The sequence below is a fragment of the Salmo trutta genome, unplaced genomic scaffold (genome assembly GCF_901001165.1).
Source record: "Salmo trutta unplaced genomic scaffold, fSalTru1.1, whole genome shotgun sequence".
In the NCBI taxonomy this organism is placed as follows: Eukaryota; Metazoa; Chordata; class Actinopteri; order Salmoniformes; family Salmonidae; genus Salmo; species Salmo trutta.
The window spans coordinates 11,683,412-11,708,816 of record NW_021822911.1 but is presented as its reverse complement, the minus strand read 5'-3'; the positions used below and the strand labels follow the sequence as shown (position 1 = coordinate 11,708,816).

The 25,405-nt window shown below is 42.0% G+C and overlaps 1 protein-coding gene and 1 non-coding gene across 2 annotated transcripts; both read right to left on the bottom strand.

The window, feature by feature from the left end:
- Positions 1 to 2,286: 2,286 nt before the first annotated feature.
- On the bottom strand, positions 2,287 to 2,359 carry trnav-aac (transfer RNA valine (anticodon AAC)). The gene has a single exon. It is a non-coding gene; the product is annotated as a tRNA-Val (tRNA).
- A 12,168-nt stretch (positions 2,360 to 14,527) lies between these two features.
- LOC115186473 (zinc finger BED domain-containing protein 4-like) lies at positions 14,528 to 19,306 on the bottom strand. The gene is made up of 2 exons (XM_029746097.1): positions 19,203 to 19,306; positions 14,528 to 15,396 (listed from the first exon to the last, which is right to left on the bottom strand). Exon 2 carries the CDS (start codon positions 15,386 to 15,388, stop codon positions 14,528 to 14,530), a length of 861 nt encoding a protein of 286 aa, XP_029601957.1. The 5' UTR covers positions 15,389 to 15,396; positions 19,203 to 19,306.
- Positions 19,307 to 25,405: the final 6,099 nt, after the last annotated feature.

The following is a 25,405-nucleotide window of genomic DNA, read 5'->3' as shown; positions in this document are numbered from 1 at the left end:
TGTTTCCGCCCGGTTTCGAACCAGGGACCTTTCACGTGTGAAGCAAACGTGATTACCACTACACTACAGAAACTGCTGCTACAATTATTTTGCAAGGAGTAAACCGAATTTTACTGATATACATGGCACTTGTTCAAATTTCCAAAATTAGGTATTTATGAAAATAACTATTCTCTGTTAAAAGTAAAGTACCTACTGCAAGGGATAAAGAGCACTGTTTCCGCCCGGTTTCGATCAGAGGACCTTTCGCGTGTTAAGCGAACGTGATAACCACTACACTACAGGAACTGCTTCTACAATTAGCTGCAAGGAGTAAACCGAATTTTACCGATATTCATGGCACGTATTCGAATTTCCAAAATAAGGCATTAACAAATTTCTCTGTTACCACTACGATACTTCTTGAATGTGTCATTGAGCGTTGTTTCCGACCGGTTTCGAACCAAAGACTTTTCGCATGTGAAGCAAACTTGATAACCACTACACTACAGAAACTGCTGCTACATTTACCTACAAGGAGTAAACCGAATTTTACAGATATTCATGGCACGTATTCGAATTTCCACAATACAGAATTTATGAAAATAACTATTCTCTGTTAAAAGTACAGTGCCTACTGCACGTGACAAAGAGCACTGTTTCCACCCGGTTTCGAACCGAGGACCTTTCGCGTGTTAAGCAAAAGTGATTACCACTACACTACAGAAACTGCTGCTACATTTTGCTACAAGGAGTAAACCGAATTTTACAGATATTCATGGCACGTATTCGAATTTCCAAAATAAGGGATTAATGAAATTCTCTGTTACCGCTATAGTACTTCATGAATGTGTCAATGAGCGTTGTTTCCGCTGTTTTCGAACCAGGGACCTTTCGTGTGTGAAGCGAACGTGATAAACACTACACCACAGAAACTACTGCTACAATTAGCTGCAAGGAGTAAACCGAATTTTAAAGATATTCATGGAACGTATTCGAATTTCCAAAGTAAGGGATTCATGAACTTCTCTGTGGTACTAATTGAATGTGTCAATGAGCGTTGTTTCCGCCTGGTTTCGAACCGGGGACCTTTCACGTGTGAAGCGAACGTGATAACCACTACACTACAGAAACTGCTGCTACACTTATCTACAAGGAGTAAACCGAATTTTACAGACATTCATGGCACGTATTCGAATTTCCAAAATACAGAATTTATGAAAATAACTATTCTCTGTTTAAAGTACAGTACCTACTGCACGTGACAAAGAGCACTGTTTCCGCCCGGTTTTGAACCGAGGACCTTTCGCCTGTTAAGCAAACGTGATAACCACTACACTACAGAAACTGCTTCTACAATTAGCTACAAGGAGTAAACCGAATTTTACCGATATTCATGGCACGTATTCGAATTTCCAAAATAAGGCATTAACAAATTTCTCTGTTACCACTATGATACTTCTTGAATGTGTCATTGAGCGTTGTTTCCGACCGGTTTCGAACCAAAGACTTTTCGCATGTGAAGCAAATGTGATAACCACTACACTACAGAAACTGCTGCTACATTTATCTACAAGGAGTAAACCGAATTTTACAGATATTCATGGCACGTATTCGAATTTCCAAAATAAGGCATTAATGAAATTCTCTGTTGCCGCTATAGTACTTCTTGAATGTGTCAATGAGCATTGTTTCCGCTGGTTTCGAACCAGGAACCTTTCGTGTGTGAAGCGAACGTGATAAACACTACACCACAGAAACTACTGCTACAATTAGCTGCAAGGAGTAAACCGAATTTTAAAGATATTCATGGAACGTATTCGAATTTCCAAAGTAAGGGATTCATGAACTTCTCTGTGGTACTAATTGAATGTGTCAATGAGCGTTGTTTCCAACCGGTTTCAAACCGGGGACCTTTCACGTGTGAAGCGAACGTGATAACCACTACACTACAGAAACTGCTGCTTGATTTTTCTGCAAGGAGTAAACCGAATTTTACAGATATTCATTGACACGTATTCGAATTTCCAAAATAAGGCATTAATGAAATGCTCTGTTACCGCTATAGTACTTCTTGAATGTGTCAATTAGCATTGTTTCCGCTGGTTTCGAACCAGGGACCTTTCGTGTGTGAAGCGAACGTGATAAACACTACACCACAGAAACTGCTGCTACAATTATCTGCAAGGAGTAAACCGAATTTTACTGATATACATGGCACGTGTTCAAATTTCCAAAATTAGGTATTTATGAAAATAACTATTCTCTGTTAAAAGTAAAGTACCTACTGCAAGTGATAAAGAGCACTGTTTCCGCCCGGTTTCGATCCGAGGACCTTTCGCGTGTTAAGCGAACGTGATAACCACTACACTACAGAAACTGCTTCTACAATTAGCTGCAAGGAGTAAACCGAATTTTACCGATATTCATGGCACGTATTCGAATTTCCAAAATAAGGCATTAACAAATTTCTCTGTTACCACTATGATACTTCTTGAATGTGTCATTGAGCGTTGTTTCCGACCGGTTTCGAACCAAAGACTTTTCGCATGTGAAGCAAACGTGATAACCACTACACTACAGAAACTGCTGCTACATTTATCTACAAGGAGTAAACCGAATTTTACAGATATTCATGGCACGTATTCGAATTTCCAAAATACAGAATTTATGAAAATAACTATTCTCTGTTAAAAGTATAGTGCCTACTGCACGTGTCAAAGAGCACTGTTTCGGCCCGGTTTCGAACCGAGGACTTTTCGCGTGTTAAGCGAACGTGATAACCACTACACTACAGAAACTGCTGCTACATTTAGCTACGAAGAGGAAACAGAATTTTACTGATATTCATGGCACTTATTGGAATTTCCAAAATACAGAATTTATGAAAATAACTATTCTCTGTTAAAAGTACAGTACCTTACTGGACGTGTCAAAGAGCACTGTTTCCACCCGGTTTCGAACGGAGGAACTTTCGCGTGTTAAGCAAACGTGATAACCACTACACTACAGAAACTGCTGCTACATTTTGCTACAAGGAGTAAACCGAATTTTACAGATATTCATGGCACGTATTCGAATTTCCAAAATAAGGCATTAATGAAATTCTCTGTTACCGCTATAGTACTTCTTGAATGTGTCAATTAGCATTGTTTCCCATGGTTTCGAACCAGGAACCTTTCGTGTGTGAAGCGAACGTGATAAACACTACACCACAGAAACTGCTGCTACAGTTCTCTGCAAGGAGTAAACCGAATTTTACTGATATACATGGCACGTGTTCAAATTTCCAAAATTAAGTATTTATGAAAATAACTATTCTCTGTTAAAAGTAAAGTACCTACTGCAAGTGATAAAGAGCACTGTTTCCGCCCAGTTTCGATCCGAGGACCTTTCGCGTGTTAAGCGAACGTGATAACCACTACACTACAGAAACTGCTTCTACAATTAGCTGCAAGGAGTAAACCGAATTTTACCTATATTCATGGCACGTATTCGAATTTCCAAAATAAGGCATTAACAAATTTCTCTGTTACCACTATGATACTTCTTGAATGTGTCATTGAGCGTTGTTTCCGACCGGTTTCGAACCGAGGACTTTTCGCGTGTTAAGCGAACATGATAACCACTACACTACAGAAACTGCTGCTACATTTAGCTACGAGGAGGAAACCGAATTTTACTGAAATTCATGGCACGTATTCGAATTTCCAAAATAAGGCATTAATGAAATTCTCTGTTACCATTACGGTACTTCTTGAATTTGTCAATGAGCGTTGTTTCCGCCTGGTTTCGAACTGTTTCAGACGTTTAAGGGACGACAAAACGACTATTGCTTTAAAACGACACAGAGAGTTCAGCACCTACAGTTACGATCTGTCTTTAATTTTGCCCACTTTTAAAACCATAAATTTGGATTAGCACAGCTAACACAGCTAGCACAGCTAACACAGCTAGCACAGCTAACACAGCTAGCGCCGCTAGCACAGCTAACGCCTCTAGCACAGCTAACACAGCTAACACAGCTAGCACAGCTAACACAGCTAGCACAGCCAACACAATCATAGGAAGCCAAATGCTCACTGGCTTCCCTTGCCTTCAACGCTACGGGCAGCAACAATGTTATACTCTTTATGACCGGACAACATCAGACAGGACTGAGACAGACTGTTTCACTGACCGGACAGCATCAGACAGGACTGAGACAGACTGTTTCACTGACCAGACAGGACTGAGACAAACTGTTTCACTTATCAGACAGGACTGAGACATACTGTTTCACTGACCAGACAGCATCAGACAGGACTGAGACTACCCCAAAGACAACGTGTGTGAAGCAAGAGCTTCCTGTGACAACCGGAAGTTGTTAAAAACAGCCTAGAGCTTTTGTCATATTTCAACATGACGAAGAGTAAAGTCAGTCAGGAGTCCCTGACCTTATCTTCTCTCAAGAAGATGTCTGGTAGGCCCATTTTAAATACCTTTTAGCATAAAAATTGATTTTAAACAGCGTTTGACATGCTTCGAAGTACAGTAATGGAATATTTAGAATTTTTTTGTCACGACATACATCCGCGCGTCACCGTTCAGATAGGGACCTGAACGCACGGACAAAACGGAGGATATTTGAACATAACTATGGATTATTTTGAACCAAAACAACATTTGTGGTTGAAGTAGAAGTCCTGGGAGTGCATTCTGACGAAGAACAGCAAAGGTAATCAAATTTTTCTTATAGTAATTCTGAGTTTAGTGAGCCCCAAACTTGGTGGGTGTCAAATTAACTAGCCTGTGATGGCCGAGCTATGTACTCAGAATATTGCAAAATGTGCTTTTGCCGAAAAGCTATTTTAAAATCTGACACCGCGATTGCATAAAGGAGTTCTGTATCTATAATTCTTTCAATAATTGTTATGTATTTTGTAAACGATTATCAAGAGTAATTTAGTAAATTCACCGGAAGTTTTCGGTGTGCTTGCTAGTTCTGAACGTCACATGCTAATGTAAAAAGCTGGGTTTTGATATAAATTTGAACTTGATTGAACAAAACATGCATGTATTGTATAACATAATGTCCTAGGGTTGTCATCTGATGAAGATCATCAAAGGTTAGTGCTGCATTTAGCTGTGGTTTGGGTTTATGTGACATTATATGCTAGCTTGAAAAATGGGTGTCTGATTATTTCTGGCTGGGTACTCTGCTGACATAATCTAATGTTTTGCTTTCGTTGTAAAGCCTTTTTGAAATCGGACAATGTGGTTAGATTAACGAGAGTCTTGTCTTTTAAAATGGTGTAAAATAGTCATATGTTTGAGAAATTGAAGTAATAGCATTTCTAAGGTTTTTCGTATTTCGCGCCACTCGATTCCACTGGCTGTTGACTGGGACGATTCGTCCCACATACCCGAGAGAGGTTAACCTGTCTAGGCGAGGTCAACAGCCAGTGGAATCACGTGGCGCGAAATACAAATACCTCAAAAATGCTATAACTTAAATTTCTCAAACATATGACTATTTTACAGCATTTTAAAGACAAGACTCGTTAATCTAACCACATTGTCCGATTTCAAAAAGGCTTTACAGAGAAAGCAAAACATTAGATTGTCAGGAGAGTACCCAGCCAGAAATAATCAGACACCCATTTTTCATATAATGTCACAAAAACCAAAACCACAGCTAAATGCAGCACTAACCTTTGATGATCTTCATCAGATGACATTATGTTATACAATACATGCATGTTTTGTTCAATCAAGTTCATTTTTATATCAAATACCAGCTTTTTACATTAGCATGTGACTTTCAGAACTAGCATACCCACCGAAAACTACCGGTGAATTTACTAAATTACTCACGATAAACGTTCACAAAAAACATAACAATTATTTTAAGAATTATAGATACAGAACTCCTTTATGCAATCGCGGTGTCCGCTTTTCGGTGAAAGCACATTTTGCAATATTCTGAGTAGATGGCCCGGCCATCACAGGCTAGCTATTTTGACACCTACCAATTTTGGCACTCACCAAACTGAGATTTACTATAAGAAAAATTGGATTACCTTTGCTGTTCTTCATCAGAATGCACTCCCAGGACTTGTACTTTACACCTAATGTTGTATTGGTTCCAAATAATCCATAGTTATATCCAAATAGCGGCGTTTTGTTCTTGAGTTCAAGACACTATCCGAAGGGTGATGCGCTGGCGCGTATCGTGACAAAAGATTTCAAAATATTCCATTACCGCACTTCGAAGCATGTCAAACACTGTTTAAAATCAATTTTTATGCGATTTTTCTCGTAAAATAGCGATAATATTCCGACCGGGAGACATTGTTTTTTCGTTCAAAGACTGACAGAAGAAATGGTGTCTTCATGTGCACGCGCGCACCCATGTCATTGTTCTCAGATCAACCACTATGCAAATGCGCTACTGTTTTTAGCCCAGGGACTGCAGAGTCATCATTCAACATTCTGGCGCCTTCTGAGAGCCTATGGGAGCCTTAGAAAATGTCACGTTACAGCAGAGATCCTCTGTTTTCGATAAAGAGGCTATAGAAGGCCAAGAAATGGTCAGAGGGCACTTCCTGTATAGAATCTTCTCAGGTTTTAGCCTGCCATATGAGTTCTGTTATACTCACAGACACCATTCAAACAGTTTTAGAAACTTTAGGGTGTTTTCTATCCAAATCAAACAATTATATGCATATTCTAGTTTCTGGGCAGGAGTAATAACCAGATTAAATCGTGGATTTTTTTTTATCCGGCCATGAAAATACGGCCCCCTATCCATAACAGGTTAACAAACCTCCAAATGAGCTTCAATGCCATTCAATGCAATACCAAACTCCTTCTGTGGCCACCAACTGCTCTTAATTGCTAGTAAAATTAAATGCATGCTCTTCAACCAATCTTCTCTGCACCCGCCGCCTGACTAGCATCACTACTCTGGACGATTCTGACTTAGAATATGTGGACAACAACAAATACCTAAGTGTCTGGTAAACTCTCCTTTCAGACTCATATTAAGCATCTCCAATCCAAAATTAAATCTAGAATCGGCTTCCTATTTCGCAAACAAAGCCTCCTTCACTCACGCTGCCAAATATACCCTCGTAAAACTGACTATCTTATAGATCCTTGACTTCGGCGATGTCATTTTCAAAATAGCCTCCAACACTCTACTCAGCAAACTGGATGCAGTCTATCACAGTGCCAACCGTTTTGTCACCAAAGCCCCATATAGCACCCACCACTGCAAACTGTATGCTCTCGTCGGCTGACCCTCGCTACATATTCGTCGCCAAACCCACTGGCTCCAGGTCATCTACAAGCCTTTGCTAGGCCGCCTTAACTCAGCTCACTGGTCACCATAGCAGCACCCATCCATAGCACGCGCTCCAGGAGGTATATCTCACTGGTCATCCCCAAAGCCAACACCTACTTTGGCCGACTTTCCTTCCAGTTCTCTGCTGCCAATCACTGGAACAGGAAAAAAATGTATGAAATATATGCATTCACTACTGTAAGTCGCTCTGGATAAGAGCGTCTGCTAAATGACTAAAATGTAAAAGAATGGAAGGAATTGCAACAATCGCTGACTTTAAAGACTTATATCTCCCTCACTAACTTTAAGCATCAGCTATCTGAGCAGCTAACCGATCGCTGCAGCTGTACACAGTCCATCTGTAAATAGCCTATCCAACTACCTACCTCATCCCCATGTTTTTATTTACTTTTTCTGCTCTTTTGCACCCCAGTATTTCTACTTGCACATCATCTGCACATCTATCACTCCAGTGTTAATTTGCTAAATTGTAATTACTCTGCTTCTATGGTCTATTTATTGCCTTACCTCCTTAATCCATTTGTACACACTGTATATAGATTTTTCTGTTGTGTTATTGACTGTACGTTTGTTTATTCCATGTGTAACTCTATGTTGTTTGTGTCGCACTGCTTTGCTTTATCTTGGCCAGGTCGCAGTTGTAAATGAGAACTTGTTCTCAACTGGCCTACCTGGTTAAATAAATAAATAAAATCTGAACTTTACTGACAACACCCAAATGGATACTGTCATTAACACGGTTCTTCAATAATTACACATAATTCATAATACTGTAGCAAACATTTTATTAAACAGGACATTCAAAAATATCCTTACAATTATAATCCAAGGTAGTGTGAAATGTACTCATAAGCAACCTGGAAATGGAGGTTACTCCCCTGAATTTCCCCCATTCACATTCAAATATACATTGTGAAAAAGAATACAAGAATACATTGTGAAAAACTAAAATCTTTCCTCACCATTTTTGCTCCAGGCAGATATACTACATCCATAACTATCGGTTTCCTCATTAGCAGGGAGGAGTTTCTGCAATCAAATTGCCCTCGTGCTGCAATTTTAGCAAACACAGAAAGGGGCCTATATTGGAGACCAAAAGTCGCCTGGCACACTGCTTAGAGTTTCAACAACATGAATAACTTATTTCTAGCCTACAATCATCAATGTCACTACGAATGTGAAAACAAGACAAAATATGACTATTCTTGCTCATTTTAAGGCAAATATCAAATAATTTTAACATTCATTACAGACGTCAATTGTTGTCCAACATCATGGCTCCGCTGTTGGCATCACCTTTTACAGTGGATTACCGCTGTTGTGGGCCTTTATATCATCTGTCTGACTTTGTTGTTTACACAGGAGAGATATGGGACTATCGTGCATCCTCTGGGGAGCCTCAACAACCTCATGATGCTGAAGAGGCAGAGAAGAGTCTCTCCACATCAGAACACCTCAAGAAACACCTGCAGAGATCCACAGGGAAGAGAACTCACTGCTGCTCTGAGTGTGGGAAGAGATTCACCTCATCAGGCATTAAAATGCATCAGAGAATACACACAGGAGAGAAATCTTACACCTATAAGCCAAATGTAGTAAAACTCTTCCCACATTGACCACAGCTGGTCAATGTGGGAAGAGTTTTACTACATTTGGCTCTCTGACTCAACACCAGAGAACACACACAGGAGAGAAACCTTTTAGCTGTACTCAATGTGGGAAGAATTTTGGTGGTTCTGGAAATCTGACTGCACACCAGAGAACACACACAGGAGAGAAATCTTATATCTGTGGTCAATGTGGGAAGAGTTTTGGTGGGTCTGGAAATCTGACTGCACACCAGAGAACACACACAGGAGAGAAATCTTATAGCTGTGGTCAATGTGGGAAGAGTTTTACTACATTTGGCACTGTGACTCAACACCAGAGAATACACACAGGAGAGAAATCTTATAGGTGTGATCAATGTGGGAAGTTTTTTGGTCAATCTGGCCATCTGGTATCACACCAGAGAGTACACACAGGAGAGAAATCTTATAGCTGTGACCAATGTGGGAAGAGTTTTGGTGGATCTGGCCATCTGGTATCACACCAGAGAACACACACAGGAGAGAAACCTTATAGCTGTGATATATGTGGGAAGAGATACTCTGATAAAAGATCTCTGATCAAACATCAGAAAATACATACATGAAGGAATTGTTTCATGATATCAATGAAATGAAATCTCACAATGTAGAATGTTTTAACATTGTAGAAGGAGTATTTTAATGATGTCACAATGTAGAACCTTAAACGTTTGTCCCCTGTTCTATTGATTTCAGCATGATATGGATATTAGCCTCAGGGGGAAAATCCAGGCTCTGAAATGGAAGAGTTACTATTTATGTGATTTAACAAAAAGTGACTAACAAAAAAAGAGTTGTGTTACACTTACCACGTTGGTGACCCTCTGGAATCAAAATGCAACACTTCAAAATGTAGCTAGCTGTTTTCTACAAATTGTCCTCTAACCAGTGATGTACACATTATTCCCAGATTCCGTGTGGTTTTTGAGCTGTTAGTTTTAACAGGACTTGCAACCTCATCTCCCTCCTCTCGGCACAATTGATTTTAGTGATGAGTTATGACAAATAAGTGTTGTGTTCCTTTGTTTAGCGACCCCTAAATGTATCACTCCAAAATGTAGCTGACTGTCTTTGGCAGGTTGTCCTCTAACCAGTGAGGTAAAATATATCTCCCATTTCCATGTGTTTTTTTAGTTGTGTTAGTTTCAACATCCCGTACAACCTGATTTCCCCCCTAATCGATATCAGTGATTTATTGCTACTTGTCAAAACAACAGCGTTTTTGGTGCTTGTACAGTTTATAAGTTGCTTGTTTTAAATAATACAAGTAATATGATTATTGTGGCAGATGTTTGTGTAAGCAGTGTGGCCCATTTTATGTTTAGGTTTTCAATATATCACAAACTGTTTCTGCATATTGGTTATTGATTTGTACATGTTAAAACTGTTTTGACATTGGGGCTATCCCACCGAGAAAAATGTAATTGAAAATACTTTGAAAAAAGGACTATGCAACCAAATATTTATTTATGCAACCAACTGACAATTTTTGGTACAATTATATTGACATTGTTGCCCTGCTATTAGAATATCAGGGTTCATTCTCAGATGTGCCAACCCAAATGTACTAGAGCATGACATTGGAGACTGGGCCCCGATCCAACAACATGCCTATCTAGTGAACCCTGAAAAGAGAGAGAAGCTCTGTAGTGAGGTGGAAAGTTACTACGGATATTGCAGGAGTTTCCTCTTGAAATCAGACATGTCTGTGGTAAGGACAACTTGGTTGCTGATTGTGGGCAGTTAAAAAGTTTTGCGTTAGCCAGTGTGTTGCCATTGATTACAATTTATTTTGACTGGTTTTCCGTATTGGAGATGAGTTTTATCTCTTATTCTTTTCCGTATTTTTCGTTCCAAGGGGACCAGAGTTCTAGAAGCTAGTGGGGAAAAAAATATAAAAAATTTGTTCCAGAAGCTAGTGAGTTTTAGGAAGACAAGGTTTTTTTCTTGTTTTTAATTGTTGACAGCCAGTAGACACCATGTTTATATTGGTGAAGGTGAAGCATTGTAGTTGATTATAATGTGAAATTGAAGTTGTTTTCTGTTGGTGGTAAGCAAACTTTTAAGGTGTTAGTCTTTGGTTTTTCCATTTTGTTTTGAGGTTGGACTTTAGCACGTCTAGCTCGTTAGCACGTCTAGCTCGTTAGCACGTCTAGCTCGTTAGCACGTCTAGCTCGTTAGCACGTCTAGCTCGTTAGCACCGTCTAGCTCGTTAGCACGTAGGACGCACTGATTGGTGTCACCTCGTTAGTCAGTATGTGTTACACCTGTGCTGGCTTGTCCATCTCGTTAGTGGGAAGGTGTTTCACCTGAGCTGGTCCAGGTTCTATTTAAGAGTGTCTGGCCCAGTGCTCCAGTTGTCTTGATACATGTGGAGAGTCAACACCTTTAGTTGCTCCACCTTTTTGGTTTGCTTCCTGTCTTTAAGTTTGGTGTGGGTTTTTCTTTTGTTTGCCTCTTCTTGGGCAGATTTAGTGGGTCTCATGGTGGGTGTATTTTAGGTCCCAGTTGTTGTTACTAGTCAACTTTCAGTGGACACTGTGAGCAAAACTGCAAGATTATGTTATAATACTTTTATTGCATCAAATGGTTGTTTTATGCAACAGAATAGAGGGTTCTTAGAACTATTGTGTCTGTGTTCTACTGAGGATGGGCCTCTGGGAGAAAACACTGACAGGAGATTTACAATGTCTTTTGGGTGATTAAACCTAAAGAGACCACATTCCAGAGCATGAGTTAATGTTTCTGTTCTATATGGTACCAGGGAGAGATGACCTCAGGGCCGGACCCTGGTCTCTACACAAAGAGTACTGTTTTTACAGCAGATACTGTCTGCTGAGAATTATAACTATCTTTCATACAAATCTTAACCTTGTGACCCGTTCTATACATCTGTTGTTTGTCACGTAGGTTGAAAGGGGTGCAAAAGACCTTGGTTCTTTTGTCTCATGGCTCTCAATGAATCATCTGGGGGTGATTCGTCGACCAGCCATCATTATCGTAGAGCACTCAATTGATTCACTTTATAATTGTATGTTGTATTGACCTGCTCCCTTATTATTAAGTGAATAAAGATTTAGTTTAAGTATAACTCTGACTTGTGTGATAAGTTTGTCTCATTTGATATTAAAGAAATTAACAACCACATTTGGCGATGGGAATGTGAATCTTGACTTGGTGACTGACAACCTGGGTAAATGACCTGACGACCTGGGTAAATGACCTGGCTCCTGACGACCTGGGTAAATGACCTGGGTAAATGACCTGGGTAAATGACCTGACTCCTGACGACCTGGGTAAATGACCTGGCTCCTGACGACCTGGGTAAATGACCTGACGACCTGGGTAAATGACCTGACTCCTGACGACCTGGGTAAATTACCTGACTCCTGACGACCTGGGTAAATGACCTGGCTCCTGGCGACCTGGGTCAATGACCTGGCTCCTGACGACCTGGGTAAATGACCTGACTCCTGATGACCTGGGTAAATGACCTGGCTCCTGACGACCTGGGTAAATGACCTGACTCCTGATGACCTGGGTCAATGACCTGACTCCTGACGACCTGGGTAAATGACCTGGCTCCTGATGACCTGGGTAAATGACCTGACGACCTGGGTAAATGACCTGACGACCTGGGTAAATGACCTGTCTCCTGACGACCTGGGTAATTGACCTGGCTCCTGACGACCTGGGTAAATGACCTGACGACCTGGGTAAATGACCTGTCTCCTGACGACCTGGGTAAATGACCTGGCTCCTGATGACCTGGGTAAATGACCTGACTCCTGATGACCTGGGTAAATGACCTGACTCCTGATGACCTGGGTCAATGACCTGACTCCTGACGACCTGGGTAAATGACCTGGCTCCTGACGACCTGGGTAAATGGCCTGACTCCTGACGACCTGGGTAAATGACCTGACGACTTGGGTAAATGACCTGACGACCTGGGTAAATGACCTGTCTCCTGACAACCTGGGTAAATGACCTGGCTCCTGATGACCTGGGTAAATGACCTGGCTCCTGATGACCTGGGTAAATGACCTGACTCCTGATGACCTGGGTAAATGACCTGACTCCTGACGACCTGGGTAAATGAGCTGGCTCCTGATGACCTGGGTAAATGACCTGGCTCCTGACGACCTGGGTAAATGACCTGACGACCTGGGTAAATGACCTGATGACCTGGGTAAATGACCTGACTCCTGACGACCTGGGTAAATGACCTGGGTAAATGACCTGACTCCTGATGACCTGGGTAAATGGCCTGACTCCTGACGACCTGGGTAAATGACCTGACTCCTGATGACCTGGGTAAATGACCTGACTCCTGACGACCTGGGTAAATGACCTGATGACCTGGGTAAATGACCTGATGACCTGGGTAAATGACCTGGCTCCTGATGACCTGGGTCAATGACCTGACTCCTGATGACCTGGGTCAATGACCTGGCTCCTGATGACCTGGGTAAATGGTGCACGAGGGATCCCTCTAACTTGGGATCTGAGGGAGACCACACTTCGGGAACAGAGCAGATGAACCCACCTTTAATCTGAGTGGATACCACAACTCAAACCTAGTTTTCTTTTAAAGAATGAGGTGAGCAAAACATGCAAGTGCAGGCTCAGAGTGTGTATTCCTGTGTGTGATATATTTAGGCTGAATATCGATATAAGATATATATCCTGATATTTTTTCAGCAAAGTGAGAGCAAATGTTCAGTCAAAGTCAAAGCCAGATATGACATGTCTCAAGTAGTTTTATTGAAACCGGCTATTTCAGTGAACAGTTGAAAAATCAAATGAATAAATAATAAACAGGGCTCTTCACCTGGTTCAGATTAAATGCTCAGCTGTTCAAATAACAATAACATGTAAACATAAACACTGTATAACAACAGGAGTACCTTTTTTGAAATCAAAGCTCCATAAGGTGCACATTTAAATAAATACAAATATCTTAAACAAAAATAGCCTATAAAATAAAACAGGCCTATCTTTTTCTGAAATAAATATTATATATATTTATGAGAAAAGTCAACTTTTTTTTTAGTTTGACAACTTTTAAATGGCTTATTAAAATCAAATTACAGATTTCTTCTCCTTTCTAACAAATCCACAGATGCAAATAACGAACATTACAAAATAATAAAATATGACAAACCCTAGTAAGGGCAGCAATTATATATAAATAAAGAACAAAATAAAGTGCTCAGTTTGAGAAAATGTTTTTTAAACATCAGCCTGAGATTACCATTTGCTTTTTGTTAACTCAATTTCTCATCTGAACAGCCTCAACCAGTTGCACAAGAAACAGACCATCAACTCAATAAACATTTCCCCAATTTTTTTACTTTGATAAACAGTAATGCTGTCTTGAGGTAGACATTAGAAGACAAGCGTGTCCTCCTTCGTTTAAAGATTTTGTGCGAGAAACACCAGCCTGTCAACGGCATCCGGCTTCAGAGATGCTCTGTGGCAGGTCACGATATTGCCACTGCAGCTGAAAACCCTTTCGGAGGGTGAACTGGTAGCTGGTACCAAGAGATACTTTTTTTTGCCAGGTGGCTCAGAGCTGGAAAGACAACTTCATGATCCTTCCACCACTTGAGGGGATCAGTGTCACTCTCCACACTTGCTGACTGCAAGTAACTTGACAGTTCATTTTCAATAGCCTCCCTCTTGGTTGGTGGCGCAGTGTTGGTGGCTGTGCGCTGCTTGAAGAAGCCAGTGTCTTAGCTTTTGGTGCCACTGCTGCTTCTCCATCTGCAGGCTCAGGCTCAGTTGGCACACGTAGGTGAGGCGGTTGACAGCTGCTCTGATCAGCCAGTAGCGTCTCCACCTCCAAGACAGCTCTGTGCTTCAATGCATCAACTTTTTCACTTGAGATATAGGTGGCCCTGAAACGTGGATCCACAAATGAAGCCATCTCCAATAGGTCAGTAGTGGCTGGGTCAGAATACTTGCGGTTGAGGTACTCAACAATGCTGGTCTTGATTGATTTGCAAAGCTCGCTATCACCCTCTTCACATGCCAGGAGACTGTCGTTAAAAAGGTGCAGCACAGGTTTTACAGATGATAGAGTGACGTACTCCTCACCTGACAAAGCATCGGTAAAGTCCTGGAGAGGTTTCAGGACCTTTTGGACTGCTTCTAGGACCTCTAAGTCCTGCCAGGTAGGGACAAGGTGCCTGGTCTTTTTGTCATTAGACAGGACTTTGGCCAGTGCTCCTTCCTGCTCCAGGACTCTCTCTATCATCTGCTGCCTTGATCCCCAGCGTGTGGCAGACTCGGTTATGAGTTGGTGACTTGGCAGACCCAGCTGAATCTGGACTTCAGCAAGATGTCTCCTTTTCTTCCAGCTGTACGAAAAACAGCTTACAATTCTCTTGCACAGAGAAATGGCCCGGGTGACGCGCTTGTCATTCATGCCATGTCCTGTCAGAACCATAAAAAAACTATTAAACAAATGTGCTTATGCGAGAAATTTGACTCTGTTTTCACTTTAACACACTCATACAACTAAGTGCTTTCCAAAATCAAGCTTTAGAAATATTATATAGTTTCTAGTTACTTTGCAGTTGGCTCTTTCAATCCAGAGAAAAAACTATAGTCTATCATAATAACTAAATATGTTACCTTGATGATATCAACAGGCTAACCAGCATTTTAAAGTCATAATTACCTCACCTTTACCAGCTGTAACATTAAAGTGGTAAACACATCAATGCATCACTAATTCTTATCCAATAACCTAATAAATATGGTTCTGAAATCTACCATCCTGTATTGTAAGTGATTTTACTTTTAGCACTTTATGTTTTGTGTTTTATTAATCAATTTTTGGGCCAAGACAGCAGCATAAAACAAAAAAAGTTGCAGACAAGACACAAAGGAAAATAATGAAAAAGTAATATTTTAATATGTTTTATTAATCTACTTAATCAATTTTTGGGCCAAGACAGCAGCATAAAACAAAAAAAGTTGCAGACAAGACACAAAGGAAAATAATGAAAAACTAATATTTTAATATGTTTTATTAATCTACTTAATCATTTGTGGCCAAGACAGCAGCATAAAACCAAAAAAAGTTGCAGACAAGACACAAAGGAAAATAATGAAAAACTAATATTTTAATATGTTTTTTTCTTTAAAGTACTTTATGTTTTGTGTTTTATTAATCTACTTAATCCAAGACAGCAGCATAAAACAAAAAAAGTTGCAAACAAGACACAAAGGAAAATAATGAAAAACTAATATTTTAATATGTTTTATTAATCTACTTAATCAATTTTTGGCCAAGACAGCAGCATAAAACCAAAAAAAGTTGCAGACAAGACACAAAGGAAAAAATAATGAAAAAGTACTATTGTAATCAGTAAAATGTGTGAATAGTCGTTAAAACACTGCACTCCCCAATAGCCAAGTGTAGTCGGACCGAAGCACTGCATCCTCAGCCGCTCGTTCAGCTCCACCGCTTTGACCACGTTGCTCCCGTTGTCGGTTGTTATAGCAACCGGATGCTTTTCTCGGGAGTTTCCCAGCTTGCGTCCTGCAAGGCCTCAGCTATATGCTCACCGGTGTGATCCTGGGGGGGGGGAAATAACTTGTTTTGGAGACGACACGACGCTGTTTTCATCATCATCTCAGGCTCACATGTCCTGCTCGACCACATATCGCTGGTCAACGCAAAATGGGTCCCGTTAGCGAGCCGGTCAGCAAGGCTCTGCCTGACTTCAGTGGACATTTGTGGCAGTGCTTCTCGTGCAAAGTAGTTGGGAAGCTCATATCTCGGGTCCATAGTTTTCAGTAGCTTTTTGAATCCGACTTGTTCCACAGTTGCAACAGGGACCATATCTTTAGCAATGTGATAGGACACCGCTTTAGTTATAGTACACCACTTGCCAATTTTCTTTTCATTAGGCACCACACTGCGGGAAAATGAAGTTTGCAGTGAGCTTTGTTTCGGGGCTGGAGCTTTTTCAGGTTGTCGACGGCTTGCGGCTGGGGCTTCTGCAGCGCGCAGTTTCACACACTCTTCGTATTGCAGTTTGTGCCACTGTTTTAGGTGGTGAAAAAGATTTGTAGTGCTGGAACTTTTTTTATGGCACTGCCTACATATAACGTGATTTTGTTGCTCATCTGATACTTTGAATCCGAACCATCTCCAAATGACTGAGCCAATGCTTTTTCTTTTACTAACCAATTCCTCGTCAAAACGCTCCGCAGACGCTGTTGCTTCCTCCATGTTTGTTGAAGTGTCTGTTCCTGCCCCTCCGCCCTCTGTGCATGAAAGAGGAGGCGCGGGGAGCAGCGCAGAGAGCTCCGGGTCTGCAGCTTGCTTGGAGCAAGGATCAAAGCGCAAATTTCAACTATATCGATATATGCGAAATGGTCTAATTTCATATCACATTTAAAATATATATCGATATATCGCCCAGCCCTAGTCAGGCTGATAAGAACAATTCTTATTTTGTATAACGGGTCACTTACGCTTCGAACACACCGACTGCGTCGTTGCATCACTGCTACGTAACATTTTGCGCAGCTCGGCAACTATACTGACGCTTCGAACACACCGACTGTGTCATTGCATCACTGCTACGTAACATTTTGCGCAGCTCGGCAACTATACTGACGCATCGAACACACCGACTGCGTCATTGCATCACTGCTACGTAACATTTTGCGCTGCTAGGCAACTATACTGACGCAGGAACCTTTTGCAGATGGTCGCATGCGGTTGTACACATGGAGGAGAGAATCATTTTCGCAGTATCCTCAAAACCGTGTCTTTTTGACACAACTGCTGACAGCTACAGGGACATAAACACAAAAAAATGCTGCTTGGAGACAAGTGTCCACGATAGTAGGATTGCCAGGTCAGTTTAGTAGTGAGCACGTGCTAGATGTGGCTAGTTAGCTAGCTAGCTAACCTAGCTTGCTAACCTAGCCAATGAGGTGTGTGTGTGAAAGAAATAGTCAAATAAATTATGCTAGTTACTACCCCTGATAACTTTACCAAATAATCATGTTTGAAAGAGTGAGTGTGTATGTCATAAATAGTCATAGAAATGGTAGATACTACTGTACCCCTGATAATTTGGTCAGATAACCGTGTGTGTGTGTCTATGTGTACAGTAGGTGACATATCCATGATAGCTATCTAATAACTATAGGTATGCTAGGTAATGGTTTGGCTTATCATGTCTATGTAGAAGAAGACTGTAGGAGGAAGTGGAGAGGATTCAGGGACAGGTATCAGAGAGAGAGAAGAAGAGGTCTGGGTCAGCAGCTTCAGGCCAGCAGCCTTGGCGCTTCTGCCACATCCTTTCTTTTCTGGATCCATTTATTGTGCCTTGGGCAACGAGTGGCAATTTTACAGCCAGACCCTCTACTACATCATCCACAAGTGTTGTCCCCCACCGGTGCATCAAGACCCTCAACGTCACCTACAAGTGAGACCACCGCCTCCACCGGTGCAGCGAGACCCTCTACAATGTCTACATCATCCACAAGTATGACCACCATCGGTGCAGCCATGGAAGACGATGAAATGGAGGAAGCACCTCTGGATCTAGGACCACCTGAGATTATTATGAACCTCACGGAAGTGACCACTGAGGACCTCGTTGAACAGGATGTGGCCGTGGAGACAAACAGAGAGAGAAACGAAGAGGAACAACGTCACACCAGGCGTCATCGAAGGTTCCAGATCCACTCAACTCATTTCAGCAGAGGCTCCTCCAAGCCGTGGAGAGGGATGCAGCCCAACCTGATGCTCACAGGAAGGAGGATGAAGAGACCCTCTTTGCCATGAGCCTGGTGCCAACCCTGAAGAGGCTGCCTCAGCAAAGAAAAGCAGCAGTCAAAGTTAAAATGTATCAGCTGCTTTTCCAAGCCCAGTTCAATGGTACGTTTTTTTTTCTTCTCCACATCACAGGTAGTGTCATAAGTGTTGTGACAGTGAAGTAGGTCATTCTTTACAGTATACTCATGTAGGCTAATTGGTATTTCAGATCAAAGTATTAATATGAGGCAAATGTACAGCTGTTGTTTCTAGGTTAGAAAATATCCCTAAACAACAGTTTACTGTCTAAATATTTTCCTGTCATATTCATCTTTATCTCTGAAATACAAATTCCATGAGTAAACAGCAAGTATTACCAACTTTACTGCACTGTTCCAATATTTATGCCTCTAACTACACTATACAAGCAGTATTTAGTTCACATAAATCTCACCTTTTATGGTTTTCTTTTATGTTAAGCTTGTATGTGTTGTTTTTCTCTTCCCTTCCAGAGATGGAGTCCATTTAGCCGACCAGCTCACAGGAAGGACAGGAAGAGGAGAGGAGTTGTCTGGTTGTTGTTTTTCTCTTCCCTTCCAGAGATGGAGTCCATTTAGCCGACCAGCTCACAGGAAGGACAGGAAGAGGAGAGGAGTTGTCTGGTTGTTGTTTTTCTCTTCCCTTCCAGAGATGGAGTCCATTTAGCCGACCAGCTCACAGGAAGGACAGGAAGAGGAGAGGAGTTGTCTGGTTGTTGTTTTTGACCTCCCTCATTGTACCTTTCTTTTCACACACGTCCGTTCCGTTTAAATTCAGTCAATTCATAGTCATTTGTTTATAAAGTCTCGGGATAGCATTCATTATTAGTGTTACATAGATTTCTGAATTGACAGAATTCATACACTGAAGAATTCACAGATGCTCTTTTTTAAATGTTTACACACACACCTCTTTCAATAGTTGTATTTTTTTTAAACATTTTTTACACGTACCGGTCATGTTCTTTCCTGTACTTGAATACTTAGGATACTTAACTGCATTTTGGAGGGAAATTATATTATAGGCTCTCACAATTCATTTGTGGATGTCATCGAATAAATAATATACTTGGCAAATAAATCAATAAAAAATGTAAAAAATTCTCCAGTCAAACTGTTTTTATGTAATCCCACTTTTTACTGGATATGTGTGCAACAAAAATTCAACATTCACATTTTGCTACTTTCTGTCAAGTCTACGCATACAATTTGACGCATACGTTCGATAAATCGATGCACCACACAGAACGCACTGCAACTGCCTCTGCAACGCAATGCTGCAAGGCAAACGCAGTGTTACATTGGAAATGAATGTACTTCTGGTGTATCGAAACGCAATAACGCAGTCGGTGTGTTCGAAGCGTTAGGATGGCAGTAGCATTGTTGACGAAATGCAGGCATCGCAGCAGAATTAGGAAGCGGTCTTGGGGAAAAGAGGGTGGCAAAGAAGGGAGTTGCAAACATAGGATCTGTGCTCCAGTATTCTCTTAGGGAGTTCTTCTTTACTATCCCCATGAGGAGGACTGTCACCAGGAAGGTATACATTTCACTAATTGTGGTTGTCACCCATTTAGCGAGTTTCCCCCTCACTCCTGGCTCTCTCTTCTCCTGTAGCTCCAAGGCATAGTGATTGGTCTCCTGTACTATGTTTCCCACCAGCTCCTCTGTCAGAAACAACTTGAAGCACTCTGCCTCAGATGGAAATGGACTCCGGACTGGGACTCATCAAAACAAACAGCAGGGCCAGGAGGGGTGAAATGACTGGCGGCCTTCCAGCTACCACAGAACTCCTGTACTTCATCCACTGTCGGTCTGCCTCCATCACCACCAGCATCTTCAAAGGGACCTGGTACTTGGTCAGTGGACAAGGGAACCTCAGATTCAGGGTTCTCAATGGCTACAAGGTTGGGGGGGGGGGGCAGCTCCTCACTGTCAGAATCTGATTCCTGACTTTGACTACAAGGTTATATACATAGTACATAATACATACATAGTAATTGCAATTAGCTAATTCATATTGTAGTTTACGTCAGCCGAGAGTTAGAAATGATGACTGCTTGTGTTGGGTCAATCTTTCTTCAGTTAGCGCTGGGACAAATGTAGCCTACATTTTTTCCGGTTAGGATGATTGTGTTGTGCTATATATATATATATATATATATATACTTCTGTGAATATCTGAACCATTTGCATCCAAAAATAAACTGCTCACATTCAGGAGATAAACTTTGTAAGGACTGTGTGTTTTGTGTAAATAGTTTCTGAAAAAAGTGTGTCCAGCTCAAACGCTGATTGTTGCGTCATTGGTAACTGTCCGTTTTAAAGAGGGTTCTAAACGAGCGTTCTAAATGAGGGTTCTAACAGAGGGTTCTAAATGAGTGTTCTAACAGAGGGTTCTAAATGAGTGTTCTAACAGAGGGTTCTAAATGAGTGTGAGTTGGAGCCTTTGATTCCCCTGCCTCTGGGAGCCTGTCGACTTGTTACATGATTACTGTTATAGGTGTAAACACTATAGTAAATATAATTTATATTTTCTAGTCTGAGAGGTTCTGAATAGAACCTGTTTCCAAACAGTATGACTAATAACAATGGCTGGGCTGATGGGCAGTTCAGTGAGTTGGAGCCTTTGATTGCCCTGCCTCTGTATTACTGAATGAAAGAGAGCCCAGCCCTGAAATGAATCACCCTGATGATCCTCTGACCTCAACATAACAATGACGTAGGCAACCACCTTGGATGGACAATCAATGCAAGGTGTTAATCTCATCTCCTGAATGATCAATTTAACACAACTTTAAACACAGGTTTTTTTCTTGTTTCGATATAAGTTATCACAGAATTAAAGTTATCACACAATTAAATAATAAATCCTCACTCACACAGACAAACATGGCTTCATTATTGTTCACAGTTTATTATCATAGTTTCTCACAGATCCTGGCTTCCACTGTTAGAATGGCTGAGCGAGAGGAGGTGGGGCTTTTTTCATAGCCTGAGAGAAAGAGAGAGAGAGAGACATTCAGTTTTACTAGAGGGGTTGGGTGCGCCCCCTGTTGGCTGAACCCGGGTGGGAGGTTCCCCCTTAGCAAGCAATGGACCCCAGCACACCACTGAAGCCATTAAGAACTATATTCAAAAACACACCTGGTAACCTGTTCAATCACCAGGCACACGGCTCAACATGGTTCAATGACAGAGACTGTGGACTTAGAATAATTTTGGGTAAAAAAAAAAACATTGTGAAAATTAATAAAATAAAGTTGCAGCTGTCTTTGATATGCTCAAAATTAACTAACTGCTATCTTGAAATGTAGAGAAAGTGTTTTAAAATAGGCATCCTATCATTTGAAAATTAGTTGAAAGGCTAAGTGATTCTCCTCCTGAGAAGAAGCTGACAGCCTTCAAGCATAGTGCAAAAAAAGTGGTCCCAAAAAATATGTCAAAATGAATAAAAAAATGATACAGCTGTCTTTAATAAGATCAAACTGAACTAACTGCTATCTTGAAATGTTGAAAAAGTGTTTTTAAATAGGCATCCTATCATTTGAAAATTAGTTGAAAGGCTAAGTGATTCTCCTCCTGACAAGAAGTTGACAGCCTTCAAACAGAGCAAAAAAAGTGGTCCCAAAAAATATGTCAAAATGAATAAAAAAATGATACAGCTGTCTTTAATAAGATCAAACTGAACTAACTGCTATCTTGAAATGTTGAAAAAGTGTTTTTAAATAGGCATCCTATCATTTGAAAATTAGTTGAAAGGCTAAGTGATTCTCCGTTTATACTGGATACACCGGGTGTACACCGTTTAGTTTATACTGGATACACCGGGTGTACACCGTTTAGTTTATACTGATACACCGGGTGTACACCGTTTAGTTTATACTGGATACACCGGGTGTACACCGTTTAGTTTATTCTGGATACACCGGGTGTACACCGTTTAGTTAATACTGGATACACCGGGTGTACACCGTCTGTTTATACTGAATACACCGGGTGTACACCGTTTAGTTTATACTGGATACACCGGGTGTACACCGTTTAGTTTATACTGGATACACCGGGTGTACACCGTTTAGTTTATAATGGATACACCGGGTGTACACCATTTAGTTTATACTGGATACACCGGGTGTACACCGTTTAGTTTATACTGGATACACCGGGTGTACACCGTTTAGATTATACTGGATACACCGGGTGTACACCGTTTAGATTATACTGGATTCTCCTCCCTCTCTCTCTGTCTCTCCCTCTCCCTCCAGGGATGTGAACCGGTGCCTGATGGAGTTCTGCGTGATGGCGTGCGTGACGGCGTGTGTGAGGAGTGTGTGCGGCGTCCTGCCGTTCCTACCCTACAGTAAACAGTGGAAAACGAAGAAGCGGGGATCCGTCGTCTGGAAGCTGATCGCCTCTCTGATGTGTCGGGCAGGTGAGACAACGGAGATAACGGGTCATCTACACTGTGTTAGGTTGGAGATAACGGGTCATCTACACTGTGTTAGGTTGGAGATAACAGGTCATGTACATTGTGTTAGGTTGGAGATAACGGGTCATCTACACTGTGTTAGGTTGAAGATAACGGGTCATCTACACTGTGTTAGGTTGGAGATAACGGATCACCTACACTGTGTTAGGTTGGAGATAAAGGGTCTTCTACACTGTGTTAGGTTGGAGATAACGGGTCATCTACACTGTGTTAGGTTGGAGATAACGGGTCATCTACACTGTGTTAGGTTGGAGATAACGGGTCATCTACACTGTGTTAGGTTGGTGATAACAGGTCATCTACACTGTGTTAGGTTGGAGATAACGGGTCATCTACACTGTTAGGTTGGAGATAACAGGTCATCTACACTGTGTTAGGTTGGAGATAACAGGTCATCTACACTGTGTTAGGTTGGAGATAACAGGTCATCTACACTGTTAGGTTGGAGATAACAGGTCATCTACACTGTGTTAGGTTGGAGATAACGGGTCATCTACACTGTGTTAGGTTGGAGATAACAGGTCGTCTACACTGTGTTAGGTCTGACGTGTGTGTGTGTGTGTGTGTGTGTGTGTGTGTGTAGGTCTGACCCATCTCATCACCGTGGATCTTCATCAGAAGGAGATTCAGGGTTTCTTCAACATCCCAGTGGACAACCTGAGAGCTTCTCCCTTCCTACTACAGTACATACAGGAGGAGGTAGGACTACACTACCCACAACTCCCTCTACTGCAGTACATACAGGAGGAGGTAGGACTACACTACCCACAACCCCCTCCTACTGCAGTACACTACCCACAACCCCCTCCTACTGCAGTACATCCAGGAGGAGGTAGGACTACACTACCCACAACCCTCTCCTACTACAGTACATACAGGAGGAGGTAGGACTACACTACCCACAACCCCCTCCTACTACAGTACATACAGGAGGAGGTAGGACTACACTACCCACAACCCCCTCCTACTTCAGTACATATAGGAGGAGGTAGGACTACACTACCCACAACCCCCTCATACTGCAGTACATACAGGAGGAAGTAGGACTACACTACCCACAACCCCCTCCTACTGCAGACATCCAGGAGGAGGTAGGACTACACTACCCACAACCCCCTCCTACTGCAGTACATACAGGAGGAGGTAGGACTACACTACCCACAACCCCCTCTTACTGCAGTACATACAGGAGGAGGTAGGACTACACTACCCACAACCCCCTCCTACTGCAGTACATCCAGGAGGAGGTAGGACTACACTACCCACAACCCCCTCCTACTACAGTACATCCAGGAGGAGGTAGGACTACACTACCCACAACCCCCTCCTACTGCAGTACATCCAGGAGGAAGTAGGACTACACTACCCAAAACCTCCTCCTACTTCAGTACATACAGGAGGTAGGACTACACTACCCACAACCCCCTCCTACTGCAGTACATACAGGAGGAGGTAGGACTACACTACCCGCAACCCCCTCCTACTGCAGTACATACAGGAGGAGGTAGGACTACACTACCCACAACCCCCTCCTACTACAGTACATCCAGGAGGATGTAGGACTACACTACCCACAACCCCCTCCTACTGCAGTACATACAGGAGGAGGGAGGACTACACTACCCACAACCCCCTCCTACTACAGTACATCCAGGAGGATGTAGGACTACACTACCCACAACACCCTCCTACTGCAGTACATACAGGAGGAGGTAGGACTACACTACCCACAACCCCCTCCTACTGCAGTACATCCAGGAGGAGGTAGGACTACACTACCCACAACCCCCTCCTACTACAGTACATACAGGAGGAGGTAGGACTACACTACCCACAACCCCCTCCTACTGCAGTACATCCAGGAGGAGGTAGGACTACACTACCCACAACCCCCTCCTACTGCAGTACATCCAGGAGGAGGTAGGACTACACTACCCACACCCCCCTCCAACTAGAGTACAGAGGAGGTTGGACTACACTACCCACAACCCCCTCCTACTGCAGTACATACAGGAGGAGGTAGGACTACACTACCCACAACAGTTAGGTGACCTGCAGCACGATCAAAGCAAAATATATGTTTCAGACGTTTTAGGGACGACAAAACGACTATTGCTTTAAAACGACACA

Coding starts and splice junctions, on each gene's coding strand:
- LOC115186473 (XM_029746097.1), bottom strand. CDS start 15,388: ATGAATGACAAGCGCGTCACCCGGGCCATTTCTCTGTGCAAGAGAATT.